The sequence below is a fragment of the Typopeltis vanoorti genome, chromosome 25, assembly GCF_054136105.1.
Source record: "Typopeltis vanoorti isolate ZY-2024b chromosome 25, IOZ_Tvanoo_1.0, whole genome shotgun sequence".
Taxonomy (NCBI): Eukaryota; Metazoa; Arthropoda; class Arachnida; order Uropygi; family Thelyphonidae; genus Typopeltis; species Typopeltis vanoorti.
This window is the reverse complement of record NC_143573.1, coordinates 44,975,458-44,993,541: the sequence shown is the minus strand read 5'-3', so window position 1 is coordinate 44,993,541 and position 18,084 is coordinate 44,975,458. Positions and strand designations below refer to the sequence as shown.

Here is an 18,084-nt window from a genome sequence, read left to right as displayed (position 1 = left end):
CAATGTAAGGCATTGGAGTGATAGGCAAGAGCCTGTTTTCCCATGTACGCCCTTTGATATTAATAGAGTAAGAACTATGTGGTACAACCCACCTGAACGTTATTGCTGATATGGTGCATCCATTTTTACTGACCATTTATTTTTTCATGTAATGTATGCTTCCAAAAGGAGATAGTACTCCATATCACTGGACACACGGCATCTAGGAATAGTTCCCAAAACATAATAGTTATGTTATCCATTATTTTCCAGATTGCACTCTCATTGAGCATCTTTGAGATGTTGTCCAACAAGATGCATGTGGTAGAATTCACTACCATTCATAATCACTTCAGATGGATCTTCAAGACTATTCATAAACTATGTTTAAACATGGTTTATAAATCACATAAAATATGTGTTTTATAACCACACAAAACACATTTTATGTGTTTATACATAAATAATTTTATTCTATTTTTTTTGGGGGAAAAAGATAATTGGGTTATTCTTTATACAGACATATAACACTCATGATTGTTAATACTGTGTGTACAGTAAGTTCTCTGTTTACCCAAGTTTGATTTACATGGTTTGAAGTTGCGTGACCTGATAGCCATTTTCGTTTTATTTTCACAGCCAACTTGAAATTACCTACTTAGAATCATGCTAGAAAAATCTGGTAAAACACAAGCAAGGGTGAGCCAAGGTGATGACTCATCCTTCACACAATGGCCATGTGATTGCTCAATGTTCAGCTACTTTATTTTTGGTCTCTCATGCTGAATTGACACATATACCATGACTTCAGTTTATTAGTGCATTATTTCTCTTGAATTTTGTTCTATTTATCCCATATAGCTGTAGTGTTTTGAAAAGCTTTTCCCTGGGCACCATATTTTCATCTTTACATCTTTGTTGTAAAGTGAAATTCTCATCTTGCAACTTCTATTTCGCCTGATTCCACCTTATTCTTTTCCACAATTTTTTTCAACCTCTTCAATTCTTGCATAAATCTTACCTGGAACACTTGGTGGAGACATTCCTCTGTAATTCTCACATTCAGCTTTTTCCCTTTTTTATAGATAGGAACTGTTAGAGCACTATTTCAGTCATATGGAATTAGACCTTCTGACCAGGCCCTCTGAATTATGCAGTATAGTCACTGCAAAACTTTTATACCTCCACACTTAAGCATTTCTGGTTATATATTATCTATTCCAGCTGCCTTTCTGCATTTCAAATTTCTGATGACTTTTTTATCTCAAGTATTGACGCACGCATGCACGCACACACACACACACACACACACACACACACACTTGTTTGCATTTCTCATGAAAAATTTCTACTACAGTTCTGTCATTGCTTGTATCATTTAATAGCCTTTCAGAGTAATTATTCCAGTTTCTGGGATATCCTTGTTTTCAGTTTTTATGCCACCTTTATCATGTTTGATTCCTTTTACAGTACTCTTCCTCCATTTCAATAGCCTCCAGAACATTTTGATACCTTGCTGACATTTATTTTCTATACTCTTACCAAAGTCTTCCCATGACTTTTGTTTAGTTACTTTTACACATAGCATAGCTGTTGAAAGTTTTTCCACTTGGTTATACTATAAATTAAAGATACCAAGAAATTAATCCTTTATCCAAATGTAAGCAAATAAAGTTTGTGCATCTGAATCTATTTATTATTAGTCTCTATATAAAATTGCCCAGTCATGAAGTTACTTCACATGTAAACTTTGTTTGCTTACATTTAGATAAAGGATTAAACCAAGAAATATAACTTCTTGGCATATTTAATTTATACTATAACCATGTGGAAAAACTTTCAACATCCATCTCTAATCAAGAGTATTTTAGTAATAAGCTGTAACACCTTTTGGCTACTTGTATATGGAAATCCATATACAAGTAGCCAAATTCATGTTTTTTTTTTTATGTTAAGCCCATACACGAGAGGTTGGATGATCAACCTACGAGGGTAATCTAAAAAGTTCTTGGCCTAACATTGAAAAAACAAATTTATAATTTCAAAATTATTTTTATTTTTCAACATAATTTCCCTCAAGACTAATACTAATACATTTATTCCAGTCATGCCCCAGCGCCATTATCCCATCACTGCAGTGGTTCTCAGTAAGATCTGCAAAATACCCCTCTACAGCTGGAATCACCTCTTGATTCGAAGAAAAATGCTGACCAGCAGGGAAGAGTGTCAGTTTTGGGAAGAGATAGAAGTCAGAGGGAGCCAAATCTGGGGAATATGGTGGATGTTCCAACAATTCATAGTGCAGATCCCTTAATTTTTCCATTGCTAAAACACCTTTGTGGGCAGGTGCATTGTCCTGATGCACCTGCCCACAAAGATAATGAAAGATGATTTTTTTCTTCTGCAAACCAGGTCTTTTCTCGTGAATTTTTTCTGCAAGTCTGGTTAAATGATCGGAATATTATTCCACGGTTATTGTTTTACCCTTTTCAAGATAATTAATAAACAAAATGCCTTTAGCATTCCAAAACACTGATGCCATGACCTTTCCTGCTGATGGAACCGACTTTGTCTTCTTTGGCACTGAACAACTGGCATCTTTCCACTGTTTTGACTGCTGTTTGGATTCTGGTGTGTAATGGTGAATCCAAGTCTCATCCATAGTAATAAATCGATACACATAATCAGTTTTATTCTTGTTAAAACACTCCAAGCTGGACACTACAGCTATTTTGCCTACTTCAGTTTAGGAGTGCCCCTGTTTAAATGTCATTGGCTATTTACTCATGGATTCTTAGGGCATTGTGAGTGTAAATGTACCAAAAAGTATATGTAGCATAAGGAATAGAAATTTACACATACCTTTTTCTGGGTGTTGCGGCTTTTCCTCTCTTCTGCGATGTCGAAAAACTACTGAGTGTGTGTGTGGGGGGGGGTAGGCAATTTGGTAGAATTAAGTTAGAAAAACCGGTTTTTCTAACTTAATTCTACCAAATTGCCTACCCCCCCCCCACACACTCAGTAGTTTTTCGACATCGCAGAAGAGAGGAAAAGCCGCAACACCCAGAAAAAGGTATGTGTAAATTTCTATTCCTTATGCTACATATACTTTTTGGTACATTTACACTCACAATGCCCTAAGAATCCATGAGTAAATAGCCAATGACATTTAAACAGGGGCAGTCCTAAACTGAAGCAGGCAAAATAGCTGTAATTATAATAGTTTATTAAGAGGAGTAACATGGGAGTTTTCCCAGAAATAATATACACGTGCCTATAAACTTTTATGAACTTCGAATGAATTTCTTTTATAAAGAATTTTATAACCTCATGATACTCAATTTTATCAATTTTAAGGGATACAGAGAACCCTTTTGTTTCAGACAGCTGTATAAAACAAACTATTTGATAGAATGACTTGGAATTTCACATGGATGCTTATGACAGATGTACCAACTTAGAAAAAAAAATCTTGATGATAGCCATCTTTGTGTTGCCATCTATGGTTTAGGCCGAGAACTTTTCATACCACCCTCGTGTAGTATATTAGTACCATATATGGATAGTGGTTTGGAAAAGGAGGAACTTGTTTACATTTGATTTGAAAGACTGTATATTGTATTCCTTGAGAAACACAACAGGGGGAAAGACTGTTCCACAATACAGTAGTTGCCGGGATGAAGGAAGAGGAAAAGAAACTTGTTCTGTTTGTTTCAAGGTGCACCACTGTGAACGGATGTTGAGCAGCAGCTGCATGTGTTCCAACGAGCTTAGTACTAAGTGGGAGAAGGCATGTTATTTCAGATGAGCATTTCCCATGGAAATATTTGTAGAATATACGTATTGTGGAAACCATATGTCTGTGCGAAAATGGATGGTGGGAGTTGGTACGAGATGGGTCATTAGTAAGTCATGCCCTCCTCTGTATAAAGTTGAGCATTTTGAGGAAGCCTTTAGGTACCCCATCCCATATGTGAGAGCAGTATTCAATAGTTGGGTGGATTTATATTTTATTTGATAACACTATTTGATAACAGAAATAAGAAATAAAAGACATCTGACACGTGCAAATATAACATTGTTTCTCATTATCCATACAACAGGCAAAAAGCCGGTATGAGGTATTATCAGTTATGGTAATACCTCATAAAATGCTCAACTGTTCTAGAGATGTAATATCAGAATGGAATGTCCTTCATGTTCCAAATGAGATATGCTTAGAGTTAAAGGTCACGGAATAACAGGTATGAGATGCATCTTGATACACAGGGATGGTCACCTGATTCCAACCAGCAATACTATCCTTAATTTTGGCATGATGAAACCTCCATCTTCAATAAAAGCAGAATATGTCCACTGGCCTGTTAAGCTCTACAGATGAGATTTTTTTTTCATTATGGGTATGGCCAAAACAGCCTGTCATGGCTCTACCATCTGTACTTGATGTATTAGTAAAGAGTATAATAAATCTTGCTCTGCAAAGAAACCTAATATGTCAACAGTAAGGGAAACCATCCATCATATTCTCCTGTACATGCCAAAGGTGGAAAGATGAAAAAGAGATAAAAAAAGTAAAAACTGAACACAGTATCTTGTATCAGGATACAAGGAGGAAGCTAGACATCACACCCGTCCTGAAATCCTCTTAGGCTGAGGAGGTAGTGGTTAAGAAAATATAAGCAACAAAAACCCATACGTACATCCCATCATTCAATAATTTCAGCATGCCTGAACTTTATGATCTTGGGAGTGCATTAGCTGAGTGTATGATCTCATACCTGAAACAACTAAAATGATTCTGCTGAATAAGATCCTGCCTTTTCAAGATAATTATGGCAAAGGCATCACTGAAAGAAACCACCAGATACCTACACTGAAGAACTTGATACTTTTTTATCTACAGTGTTAAGCACAAGAACTGACTCCAACATATCAGATGATATATTAAACATTTTTATTATTATTATCTGGCAGATCCATCTTTTTCTATTCTTTAATCCGTCTTTTCTAGACAAAGAGATGGAATACTGACCATCCATACTTCCCAAAATCAAAACTCTCAACCTTTTAGAAATCTGATGTCTACAAATCAAAAGAATAGTGAAATTCTTAGAGTGTAACTGTTTTGAATTCTTCAGAATATAATGTCAAGATTCTTCTGCAGGAGACGACATACTTTATGCAAAATTTAATGCTGAAGCAGTCATCTTGAACACCTGTCAATGAAGCAGCACTCTATATAACAGATTGTATTGCCCAAGTAGAAACAACTGTATTTCGAAAAACATCATCTTGATTTCCACCTATCCAAAGCCAAATCCAATTAGTCGAAAATATATAGACAGAGCATGGAATGTATTTTGGAAATACCCTACCACATCAAATATCATAGCTCTTAAATGTGCTCAAGCCAAAGTACATTATGTTAGACATCAGAGTCAAAAACAGTCATGGATCAAGTTTATATCTATCAATTATGCAACCATTGCAAAAGTTGTATGGGATAAAATATGGAAAATGAGTGATAAATATAGAACAAACTATTTGTCTACCTAAAACAAAATGAATGTGTAGGTGCTGAATCTAAAGCAATTGCAGACACTAGGAGAAAGCTGTGCTAGAATCTGAGCATGTCCTTCATACCCTTCTTTAATACTGAAAGAACAACAAGAACACTTGCTAAACTTTTCCTACAAATGGGCTGGAGCCATACAATCAGCCATTCTTTTAGGAGAAACTAAAAGAAGTGCTTTTACTCTATCATGCCATTGCAGTAGGTTCTGAAGACATTCATTACGAGATGATAAAAATATCTTCCATCTTATTTGGATCTTTTTTTACTCTACAATAGAATACTTACTAAGAGGAGAGTTCAGCTTCATGGCATAAGTCTGTTGTCATTGCTTTCCAAAAACCAGGAAAAGATCCAACATAAGTAAACATTTAGTGACCTGTCACTTGGATCAGCTGCTTTTGTAAGATTTTGAAGAAAATGGTTAATATCAGACTTCTCAAGTATTTAGAAAGTATTTAGTATTTTCTCAGCACACAATGTAACTTTTGTAAACACCATTCCAGTCTGAGCAGTGAACACATTATCCTGGCCATATCACCAAGAAGAGGGTGTTCTTCAAAGCCCTGTCTTAAATGTGATACTCTTTGTCATTAAAGTAAACTCAGTCACTGATAACTTCATCTCATAGCAAGCAGTGCACAATAAGTTGATGACTACACAATTTACTGTCATCTTGTAAAGTGAGCACAATTTACCGCCATCTTGTAATGTGAGGCTGATTGAAAGGCAACTGCAATTTCACCAGAACTGTAACTGACAATATTACCGGTAATATCCTCAAATATAATAGCCTTTGTTAGAAATTAATTCATAAAAGAGTATGAAAAGAAAATAAGCCTCAGGATTGATGCTTTGAAATTTCAAGTATTTTACTTTAAAAAGGAAAGGTGCAAATTACAAAGAAAGAAAAAAGAAAAGTTACCTAGAACAAAAATTTATTTTCCTTAACAGGAGCATTTGCAGGAGGTAATGGCTGACTGCATTCCTAGAGTCCGGATAGTAAATCAAGTGGGGGTTAAATGAATGAATAACACCATTAAGCTTGAGCTGCAAAGAAAGAAACAACTGTGGAGGGAATTTAAGGAGAAAGGTGACCTGTAGGCACATGAAAAGTATAAAGCACAGGCCAGAAGGGTAACTAGTGTGGTAAGAAAAGCAAAAGCAGATTATCTAAAGACAATCCCAAACAGTTTTTTCGATATGTTGCAAGTAAAAAAAAATGTATACGGCAGAATGATTTTAAGGAATGCCGATAGTAGGGAGGTAACTGAATCAGTTGAAATAGTGGAATTACTGAGCGAGCACTTCGCAAGAGTATATCATCCAGGTGGTGATAGTGCAGGAATCAAGGAACCAATAGCTTATACAGGAATTGAGGTGAATGCAATGGAGGTGAATAGTATATTACAAAACCTTAATGTGAATACATCTGTTGGATTGGATGGTATGCCAGCTCGGGTCTTACGTGAAGCGGCAAAAGAATTGTCAGTGCCCTTGACTATTTTGTTTAATTTGAGTCTCAGGTCTAGGTTAGTCCCAAGGGCGTGGAAGGAGGGGAAAATAGTTCCATTGCATAAAGGAGGCTCCAAGACTGCTGTTGCAAATTACCGACCAATCAGCATATCAGGAGTTGTTGTCAAGGTTTTGGAGAAAGTAGTCAAGAGAAAAATACAGGAACGGATAGATGCTAATGGGATACCGTATGGGGGACAGCATGGTTTTGTGAAGGGTAGATCATGCCTCAGTAACTTGCTCACGTTTTATAACACAGTGACGGTTGAACTGGATAAGGATAATGGGTTTACAGTGATACCACATGGAATTCTAATCAGTAAACTGCGGCAGATGGGGATGGAATAAGAAAGGATCTGAGAGGAACTGTTCATTTGTTTGCTGATGATGCAAAGTTGGGTAGAGCAATAGTGAATCCACATGATGTCAAAATTTTGCAGGATGATTCGGTTAGATTGTAAGACTGGGTTAAGGAGAATGGATGCCAGTTTAATGTGGCAAAGTGTAAAGTTATGCATTTTGGGATGAAAAGAATAGCAGCAGTATACTACATTGGTGGAACTGTAGTCCAGGAGATTGATGAAGCCAGGGATTTTGGAGTATTGGTGGACAGGGAATTGAAGTTTAGGGGGCACATTGCAAAAGTTGCTAAATAAGCTCATCAGATCACTTGATTACTGAAGAATACTTTGATGAGCAGAGACAAGCAGGTTATTGTTCCTCTTTATTGAGCCTTGATAAGACCCCATCTTGACTACTGTGCCCATATCTGGGCACCAGGGTTTCTTCTTGATGGGGAGGAGGTAGAGAGGATCCCGAGGCGAGTGACCAAGATGATACGTGGTCTATGGAATGAACCTTATGAGAACAGTTTGAAGATCTGTGGGTTGCAGAAATTGGTTGATAGGCAGAAGAGGGGTGATATGATTGAGATTTAAATTACTGAAGGGTTTTTACAAGATTAACTCAGAGGAAATTTTTCAGAACAGGTCTGGTGATGGGAGAACTAGAAGTCATCCATGGAAACTGGGCAAGAGTGTGGTTAGCAAGGGTGTTAGAACTAGGTTTTTTGCTTGGAGAGTGGTGAATGAGTGGAATAAGCTGCCAATTGTGGGTGCCATGACTGTGAGTGTGTTCAAGGCAAAGTATGATAGATACTGTGTGAATGCTGAATAGTTGTTCTGGACATGATGTTTAGGGCTTCCCTCGATGAGTCTAAGGACTCCTTGGAATTGCCCATAATAATAATAATAACAGTAGATAAAAAAACATTTTCACGGACACAGAAGGTTATTGTATTGCATTTAAAAAGAGAATATTTTCCCAGACAATTATGATTATTCCCAATTTTGAATTCTTGTAAGGAAGAAGGAAAAGCACTTTCAGAGTTTTCAAATAGTACTTGATGAAATTTTTCAGATGAAATCATTGTTTTATATGAAAAAATAAGATACAACACTTTTTTTTAGAAAAAAAAAAAAATTATGACACATCATGTACTAGTTGAAGTGACGTGACCAATGAAAGTAATATCACATCCATATTTTGTTTCGTTGCAAAACCAATCAGAGAATACATGTGATTAACGGATAATACATTTGCTTTATAACCTTAATATTATCAGCCATAATTCTAAATAATTTAGCCCAGTGAGTCTATATTGTCATCAAAATTTGTGCAGTAGAAAATAGCCATTAAAAAAAAAAAAAAAAAAAAAAAAAAATTACAGAAATTCTTCACAAGGAGAAAAACAATGCAGATTGTGAAAACTTTATCTATAGATTTGCTGACAATCAAATACACTTGATTGATACTAAAAAACAGGACCTTCAGAAAACTAAATTGTGATTGTGTGTATTGTGAATATCAGTATTCTTCGTTAAATTAAGTTTTAATCTTTTTACCCATCTAAAACATGCATAATCTTGGTTTGTCAGATTCACTTTTTTTAGGTGAATCCCAACCAAGAAAATTTGTTAAATATATTGCACATTAATACAGTAGGTCAGGTAAGGGTAAAATAATCCAGAAACTCCAGTCTAGAGACCAAACATTTTCAAGCTAATTCAAAACTCCAATACCAATAAGCAGGGTAGTAGTCTCGCACTGTCTACCCTAAAGATATTCACAAATATCCGACCCACTGTGAGATTTGAACTTTGAGAGAGTGGATAGGTGATTAACTCAACTGTCCAATTTAGCACCAGTTATTATGGTCTCTATAATGGTTATACTGCAAGTGACCATAATTCTATGTTAGTGTTTGATAAATCCACATTTGGATTACTATGCGCCTATGTTCTGAGGAGACAGACATTTGAGAAGATTCAGAAGCAGATGACCAATATGATAACTGGCCTGTGAAGAAGTTGCAGTGAGGACAGAGGTTAGAGAAACCTCTGTTTCTCTAACCTCTGTATATAATAAGTATAGATACAAGTGACATTTTGCAGCTTGCATCTGGTGCAGGCAGAACTGTCATTCTGGAAACTTGCAAAGGATGTGGCTAGGAAGCATGGTCGAGTCCAGATTCTTTTCATGGTGTGTGTGTGTGGGGGGGGGGGGGTTGTGTTAGATGTGAGTGTGCCTTCAGTGAATGTGTTTAAGGAAAGATATGATGGATATTTATGTACGAGTGATTAAAATTAGCCTTCTTGCCAACTCCTTAAACTTCTAAAAAGTGCACATATAATAATTCAGCAATCATAAAACTTGATACACATGAATACTTTTCTTATGTTAGTATCCAATACACAGAGCAATGTGATAAGCATCTGATCAAGTTTGCAGGACAGTGTAGCCAACTCTTGAGAAAAAAAGAAAAAAGGATATCTAGTTATATTCTTTCTGCTGATAGAAATGTTAGCAAAGGAAATAAAACTTTTAAACTTTATTTAATTCCCTTCATTATTTGCATTAATTAATAAAGTTAACAAATGAAGTTATTCGTTATTTTTAGTTGTTTCATTATTTTGTGCTTGTGGCCTTTTTAATATTTTTAATATATACTTGATTGTTTTTCTATACTTGGGGTATTTTATGGTGATAGATAGCAAATATGATAAATAATAAAAAATTACTTAATTTTTAAATCATTAAGACAGTGAATTTTTGCTTTCACTTTCTTGAAGTTCATTATAATGAAAAATCGATGGTAGAACTGTAGTACTTATTCTGTAAATGAGCTGACTGTTATGATGGAAGCTTACATTAATCTATTAGAATCTGTTTTGCAAATTTCAGAGAAAGAGTTAGCAACACCTCCATTAGATGGGACGATATTACCAGGTGTCACAAGGCAGAGCCTATTAGATCTTTCTCGTGAATGGGTAAGAAAATTATCAATATTTCATGCATTACTTATTCTGTCAAAGAATGAGTCAGATTAATTAATACCTATTAACAGAACTATGGTTAAGTAGTGGTTGTGCAAGAAATATTGCAAAATTTCTGGTTTATTGTGAGATATAGCAAAATCTTGAAGAGGTGATATGGAGAATTTCAAAAATTTTTCTGCTCTGTTGCCAATGTTTTGATTTTGGGTTTCTTGTAATGCTTTTCAGTTGTCCTTTCTTTTCTTGCATCATAGCAACAACTTCCTGATTTATGTAGCTGCATCTCCTGTCTTGAAAATATTTTCATCTTCCTTATTTAGCTTGAAAGATTTTTTTTATTGTAATCCCCTTTCTTTCTGTTCAATATATTTAAAAACCATCTACTATATTAAGTATTTCATTTATCTATATTTAATAGATGGGGTGTTTAAAGGTCAAAACTATATAACTGAGAAGAGATCTCCACATAGCCTTTAAAGGAATGCAGAGAACCGATCAGGGCTTCTGACCTAATGTCCAATTCTCACCTTCACGTGGTGCACCCTGTTAGGTATCTACCTGGATACTGAATGAACGAGGATGAGTTGGCAATTTGGGATTTAGACGACCAAATTATATTCTTATTAGCTTAAACCAAAATAAAAAATGATGGTACAACATGACAGAATTTCATGCCAGCTGGGGCACGCCCGGTTAAATAAGGCTCCTATTGTTTTCACCAGGGAATCAGAGCAAATAGTGAAAAGTCAGCTACTGGAACAAATATTAAAACCCACCCCAACTCAACACAACTATCAACATAAGAAGCCTGAATGGCAAAGAAATGGAGCTAGCTGAGGAATTGGATAAATACCAGATCAACATAATAGGGGTGACTGAAACAAAAAAGGCAAAAACTGGTGAGATCTTTCTGAGCAATAATTACAAAATGTTATATTCAGGCAATGACAATCAAGGAAAAGAAGAAGTAGCCATAGTATTCAACACTAAATACGAGTCTAATCTTCTTGAATGGTAGGCAGTCTCAAAATTCCAAAATTTCCAAAATTCACCATTGGAGGCATTGTAAATCTCAAATGCATGGAATTTACATTTCACACAATGGTGATATGCAAATATGATCATTGTGTGATATTTGCATATCACCATTGTGATATGCAAATATCAGGTGTCAGGAGTGTTTAAAAAGATGAAAAATGGATTTTTCTCTTCATTCTGGTTGTTAGTACCATCCACAGTGATGGCACCGACCTTGTCCTAATGTGTTTTGCCCATGAAGCTGTGTTACCTAAACAATTTTAATACTGTTGCTGCACTCCACAAATTTCATTGCCTGAACAAATATTGGGTGACGTCCACTATTTCCATGTGCTCTGTGATGAATAATTAGTCATTTTGAACAAATGAGATTGTATCAGTGGAAGATATCCTTAGCAGAGGTAGCAAACCAGTCAGTTCACGAGTGAATGACATTGCTACTGCTGTTGTGGAGCAGGCCACATGGAATGCCTTACACAACTGTCTGAAAAATTCTATGGAAGATTCTGCATTTCTGTCTATTCAAGATAAGCTTGACACAGGAGTTGTGCCCACAGGACTTTGAAAGTCGACTGACATTCTTTGCTTGAGTGGAGATGGATGATTTTGTGAGGAGATGAGACTCACTTTCACCTGAATAGAGCTGTTAATACCACAGTTGCCATGTATGAGCTATGCAAAACCTACATGCAATCCAACAAATTCCTTTGCATTCACCCAAAGTTACTGTCTGGTGCTGGTTTACACCTTTGTTTATGATTGGACCATTCTTCGGTCGGATCCTGTGACCTGCTCAGTTACTGCCAAAAGGTAACACGATATGATATACAATTTTGTTGAACTACAGCTACGCAGCACCTGTGCATGAATTCAGTCATTTTTATGCAGGATGTGGTGCCCTCAACACATCAATCAATCCATACAGCTGGTTCTTCAAGAACATTTCGCAGAAGCCAGAGTGATCAGCTGTGCAATTCTCACTGCATGGCCACCTCATTCACCTAATCTGATCCTCTGTGACTTCTGGCTCTGGGAATTTCTGAAAAACAGAGTTTATCAGGATCATCCTGATAACTTGCCAGTGCTGAAAGACAGCATAACTCAGCATGTACACAACATCAGTCCCTACCATATGTATTCTGCCATTGAACACACTCCAAATAATGCAGTTTGTGAAGGGCAGCACATTGAACAGTACAACCAGTGAATGCATAATGGAAGTAAATAAAAAGTTATTTATGCTTGTGTCACTTTTTTCCTTACACACACACACACATACAGAAAAATACTACATCTACATTTGGTGCATCATACACCATCTCCTATTTGCAAATTTTGGAATTAATTTTTTTCTCAGATATCACTTTTTCATGATGTGCAATGTATTCTTGCAAAGTTTTGCAGCGTTGAGATCACTGGGCAGCGCTCTACAAGTCCTTAAACAGGGATACTTTCATTTTGATCACCCTGCTTCAAATTATATATTATTTTTAAGACTGTTCCATTTTTGCTTTATAATTTAAAAATCTCTAAAGAACAAAACTCGATAGCTAGCTAGAGGCTTCCATATAGCCTATAATAAATGTGGAGAGTGGAACCAGGATTTCAATCTCACTCTTCAGTCATCGCCTTCCTAAGATGTATGTTTCATTGGGTATCCATTCTGTATTTAACTGAACAAATTATATTCTGTATTGACTGAAAACATGAATCTGGAAGAATGGAAATGTACAAGTTTTTACCGTGTTATTTACAGGCAATTAAACTGTAAGAATATTATATGTTGTGGGGACCTAACAATAGGAAAGAAAATCATTTCCTGGCATGTATCTTCAAAGTGTGTCCACAGTTGTGATAGCACAAATTAGAGTTTTGTTACCAGTTTTTTCTACTACCAGTTTCTTCTAAATTGATCTGTTACTTCATCTCATCTCATCTTCCTTTTACCCTCTTTTACCTTGCGGTGTTGAGGGTTTATTAATTGGACTTCAAACCATTCACAGGATGAGGTGGGCAGCCCTACGATCCATGATCTTTTACTTGTCAGCAGTAAGTTTGTCTTCTAAGGGCACTCCTAACTGCATCACTGCACCTTGATCTTTGCCTTCATATTTGCTTCAAACAACTACTTTGCTAATCTTTCATCTTCCATTCTGTTGAAGTGACCATAACCATCTTAAATTAGCTCTACATATTCTTAAATCTTGGTAATATTGAGTTTCTTTCTAATATCTTTATTTTTAATACTTGTCTATTGAAATCAGTGGAGATTAAAGAGTTCTCATATCTGCAGTCTCCAATCTTCAATTATCTGTTTCATTGCTAACCTTTTTTTTTTTGTATGCTATTTTGGATTGGTGTTTTGGCTGATTTTTTCTTGTTCCATATAGTTTTATTTAACTGGGAGAATCAAGGCAAACAGTGCATAGTCAACTACTGGAAAAAATCCTAGAAAACATCCCAACTCAACATCAACAGAGTTCAAGATTGGTTCTATCAACATAAGAATCATCAATGGAAAAGAAATGGAATTAGCAGAATTGGATAAGTAGCAGATCGACATAATGGTTATGACTGAAAACAAAGAAGACAAAAACAGGAGAGATCTTTCTAAGCAGCAAATACAAAATGTTATATTCAGGCAATAATAATCAGGGGAAAGAGGGAGTAGCTATAGCATTCAACATTAAATACGAGGATAATCTTCTTGAATGTCAGGCAGTATCAAGTAGAGTAATATGGGGAATGGACAATGAGATTCATTTGTGCCTATGGAACCACAGAGGGTTCTACTAAGGAAGAAATGGAGGAATTTTTCAAGGGATTAGAGAAAGCAACTGACACAATGAAAAAGAAAAAAACTGGTCCTCATTGGCATCTAAACAGCAGCGTCGGAAATGATTCCTAAAACATTTTTGTGTGTTTGTCCACAATTTCAAATGGAGAGAAGATGCAATAAATAAGAAAAGTCTCATTAACTATGTTATAGTTGATAGCAATGTTTTCTTACTGGTTCAGGATACAAGAGTATACAGAGGATTTGAAATGGGAAGTGATCACTGTTGAGTTTTGAGCTGGATAAAATTGAATTTCATATTGAAAAGTTCAGCAACTTTCAGAGGAGAAATGTAGACTCAAATATACAGACATCCAGTGGTGGGTACATCATGGATGATGAGGGCTAAGAGGTCGGCCAGTGATGGATTGGCAGAATCCATCTCTGACTTATTTAGAGCAGGTAGTTGGGCAGTAGTGAAATTCCACAATTAGCAGTGATAGTCTGACCATGGAAAAGAAGAGTAAAAGTTCTGTAAGTCATTCCACTTAGTGCCTGTGTATTGCCAAAGGACATGTGATTGGAGAGACTGCATTCTCTCTATCAAGAGAATGAAAGGATAGAGTAGGGACATGCAGTGGGAGATGACTCTTGGATATGATAGTCACACAGACAGTGACATTCTCCTTGCTATAACATGTCCTTAGCAGTGCATACCACTTCTTGGCTCTCCCTCTCTTGCAGAGTATATGTTAGCTGATCAGGAAGCCTCCTGACTTTTTATTGACAGGTTTGGGGCCTGTGCATTATCTCGTGGGTGGCCTGTGGCACCACCATTTTTTACTGATGTATCCTTGAAATGTAGGAGGTTTTGGGTCTCTATGTATATTTGGTATGCCTTAAAGGATATCACTCACACTGCATGGAGAAGGGGGTGGGGTGAGAGTAAAACTTGAGTCCTTGCTCTAGAGACCGAACATGGCATTTTGCCACTTCACTTTTCAGCAATCTAACAGATAAGCTTAGGTGTTGACGGTTATTCGTGATTTATTTTTCACGGTATTAACAACACCACATAATTTATCAAAGAGATGGTTTATTAACTTATATTTCACTGATTTTCAACTCGGCATCATCAGAGCACAACACACTTGTACACACGCGACAGTGAGTGAGTGAAACAATATAACTGCAATGGACAAAAGATCTGAAGTCCTATTTTTGGCACCCTCTAACGAAAAAAAAAAAAAAAAAAAACAGCTATACAGGAGTTTCTCTTAGGATAACAGTCTCCCAAATTTTTGGCAAATTAATGCAACAATATTTGTTAAGGTTGGGAGAATTCTTCAAAGCCATAGCTGACTCAAAAAATAATCTTTCAGATCTATAACGACTTCTAAATAGCACATTTGTTTACCTCCATCTAATCCTGTGTGAAGGAGTGTCCATAGCATGGTCTGCCAGTCCCGACTTGCCATAGTAATAGTAGCAAATGTATCTTTTATGTTCTTCCAGGCGGATGTTAACTGATCTTCCTGTTTACCCATAATAGGCCAAGTCACAAGGAACTTCATATGCTCCTGGGTGTGCTAAAGGGTGAAGTTTATCCTTAGGCAAGTGGATCAGAGTTGCCAGCTTGACATGAGGTTTGAAAGTGGTGTGAAGGCCATGTTTCATCAATACTTTGGCTATCTTTTCTGATGTACCTCTGACATAGGGAATAGAAATGGTTATGTTGGTTAGGAGAGGGCAGAGTAATGGGCCTATGTAGTATTTTATCTATTTTGTAGGGATTATAGCCATTGGCTAAGAACATATGGCGCAGATATTGGAGTTCTATGGTCAGAGCTGTATCGTTAGAACAAATGGCTCTGGCTCTAAGTGTTTTTAAAATGCCATACTGTTGTACTGAATGATGATGTGATTGTTTATGTAGGTATCTTCCTGTCTGTGTGTGTGTGTAGGCTTTCTGTAAATAGAAAAAGATAGTGATCCATCTGAAAGGTGGGTGACTAATGTGTCAAGAAATGATAAACCGTTATTTGATTCTTTTTCTACTCTGAAGGATTTTGGAGTGTTGGCTGTTTAGGTAGGTTATAAATGCATCCCAAGTGTTTTGTCCATGGGGCCAGATGGCAAACACATCATCTGCATAGCGTAACCACACTTGTGGCTTGTATGTAGCTGTGGTAAGTACTTTGTTTTCAAAGTGTTCCATGTAAAAATTTGCTAACTGTTTGTAGAATTTTTCTCCCCATGTAAAGACCTGCATTCATGGTAAATTTAAATAATTCAAAACTATCAGGGGAAAATTTAGACTTGATTAAATCAAGAGAATCAAAAGTGCTATAAGTGGTACATTGGGAAATAAAGAGGTGACATTAAAACTAACCATTATGTCTGAATTTTTTAGGATAAGATTTTTAACCAGTGTTTTGAAATGGAGTGAATTTTTTACAAAAGTAGAGGAGTTGCCAGTAGGGGGGGGGCAAGCAACTTGGCTAAATGGCAGGCCAGTTTATATGTGGAACTATCTATGCTATCAACTATGGGACGTAGGGGATATTGGTTTTGTGGATTTTTGGTAATCCATAAATACGGGGTGGTTTAACATGAATTGGTTTTATTTTCTTGATGATATGGCAAGTCGGGACTGGCAGACCACGCTTTGGCCACTCCTTCACACAGGATTAGATGGAAGAAAACGAATGTGCTATTTAGATGTTGTTATAGATCTGAAAGATTATTTTTTGAGTCAGCTATGGCTTTGAAGAATTCTCCCAACCTTAACAAATATGGTTGCATTAATTTGCCAAAAATTTGGGAGACTGTTATCCTAAGAGAAACTCCTGCATGGCTGTTTTTTTTTTTTTTTTTTTTTTTTTTTTTTTTTCCTCCCGTTAGAGGGCACCAAAAATAGGACTTTAGATCTTTTGTCCTTTGCAGTTATATTGTTTCACTCACTCACTCACTTTCTGCTAATATATTCCTGGATGCTAACAATTTCAAGTTCTTTCCTAATATCCTCATTTTTGATGTGATATTGCCATTGATGCAATCTGTTCACTCCACTAATCTTTCTTAGAATTCTCATGTCAGAGCTCTCTAGTCTTTGGTCAAGTGTTTTGTTTCTAACCTAGCTCTCAGATCCATAAGTTAAAATTGGTTTGAACAGTGTCTTGTATATATCTAATTTAGTGTTTTGACTAATTTCTCTCTTATTCCACATAAATTTATTCAATTGACTTCCTACCCATACTGTCTTTGTTGATTCTGTTGTCTTTTTCCATATTTAATTTACCATCTTCACTAAAAATTGTGTTTAGGTAGCTGAAATGTTTTACTTGTTTTGTAGGTTCTGCATTCACAGTGCAGTTGATATTTTCACTGGTTCTGCCTATTTTCATTGTCTTTGTCTTGTTATTGCTAACCTTCATATCAAATATATTACAACAGTTATTCAATTTAGTCAGGAAATCTTTCAGATTTGTACTGGATTTATTTAAAAGTATAACATCATCTGCATAAATAAAGAGCTGAAATTAACTTCTCCAATTTTGTTATCAGGTTTAATACCACTTTCCTTCATATTGTGATCCATATAGATAATGAATAAGAGAGGGGATAATGTACACTTGTCTAACACCAGATTTAACATTAAACCACCTTCCTGTACTTCCTTCAATTCTAACTGCTGATTTACAACTCAAATAAAGACTAAGTATTGCTTGATATAATGCCCCATTGACACCGTATAACTGTAGCACATTGAATAGCTTCTCTCTTGGCACCTTGTCATATGCCTTTTCCAGATTTACAAAACTTAAGTACAGATCATTGTTATATTCCCATGATTTCTCAACTATTTG

The 18,084-nt window shown here is 36.1% G+C and overlaps 1 protein-coding gene across 1 annotated transcript in view; it reads left to right on the top strand.

Annotated features, from left to right (window-relative positions):
• The window catches only part of Bcat (Branched chain amino acid transaminase), a 156,569-nt gene that overhangs the window by 121,200 nt on the left and 17,285 nt on the right, over positions 1-18,084 (top strand). The window contains exon 8 of the mRNA XM_090414446.1: positions 10,310-10,395. Within this exon, the coding sequence (XP_090270572.1) occupies positions 10,310-10,395 (86 nt within the window). The remainder of the gene's footprint in view (positions 1-10,309; positions 10,396-18,084) is intronic.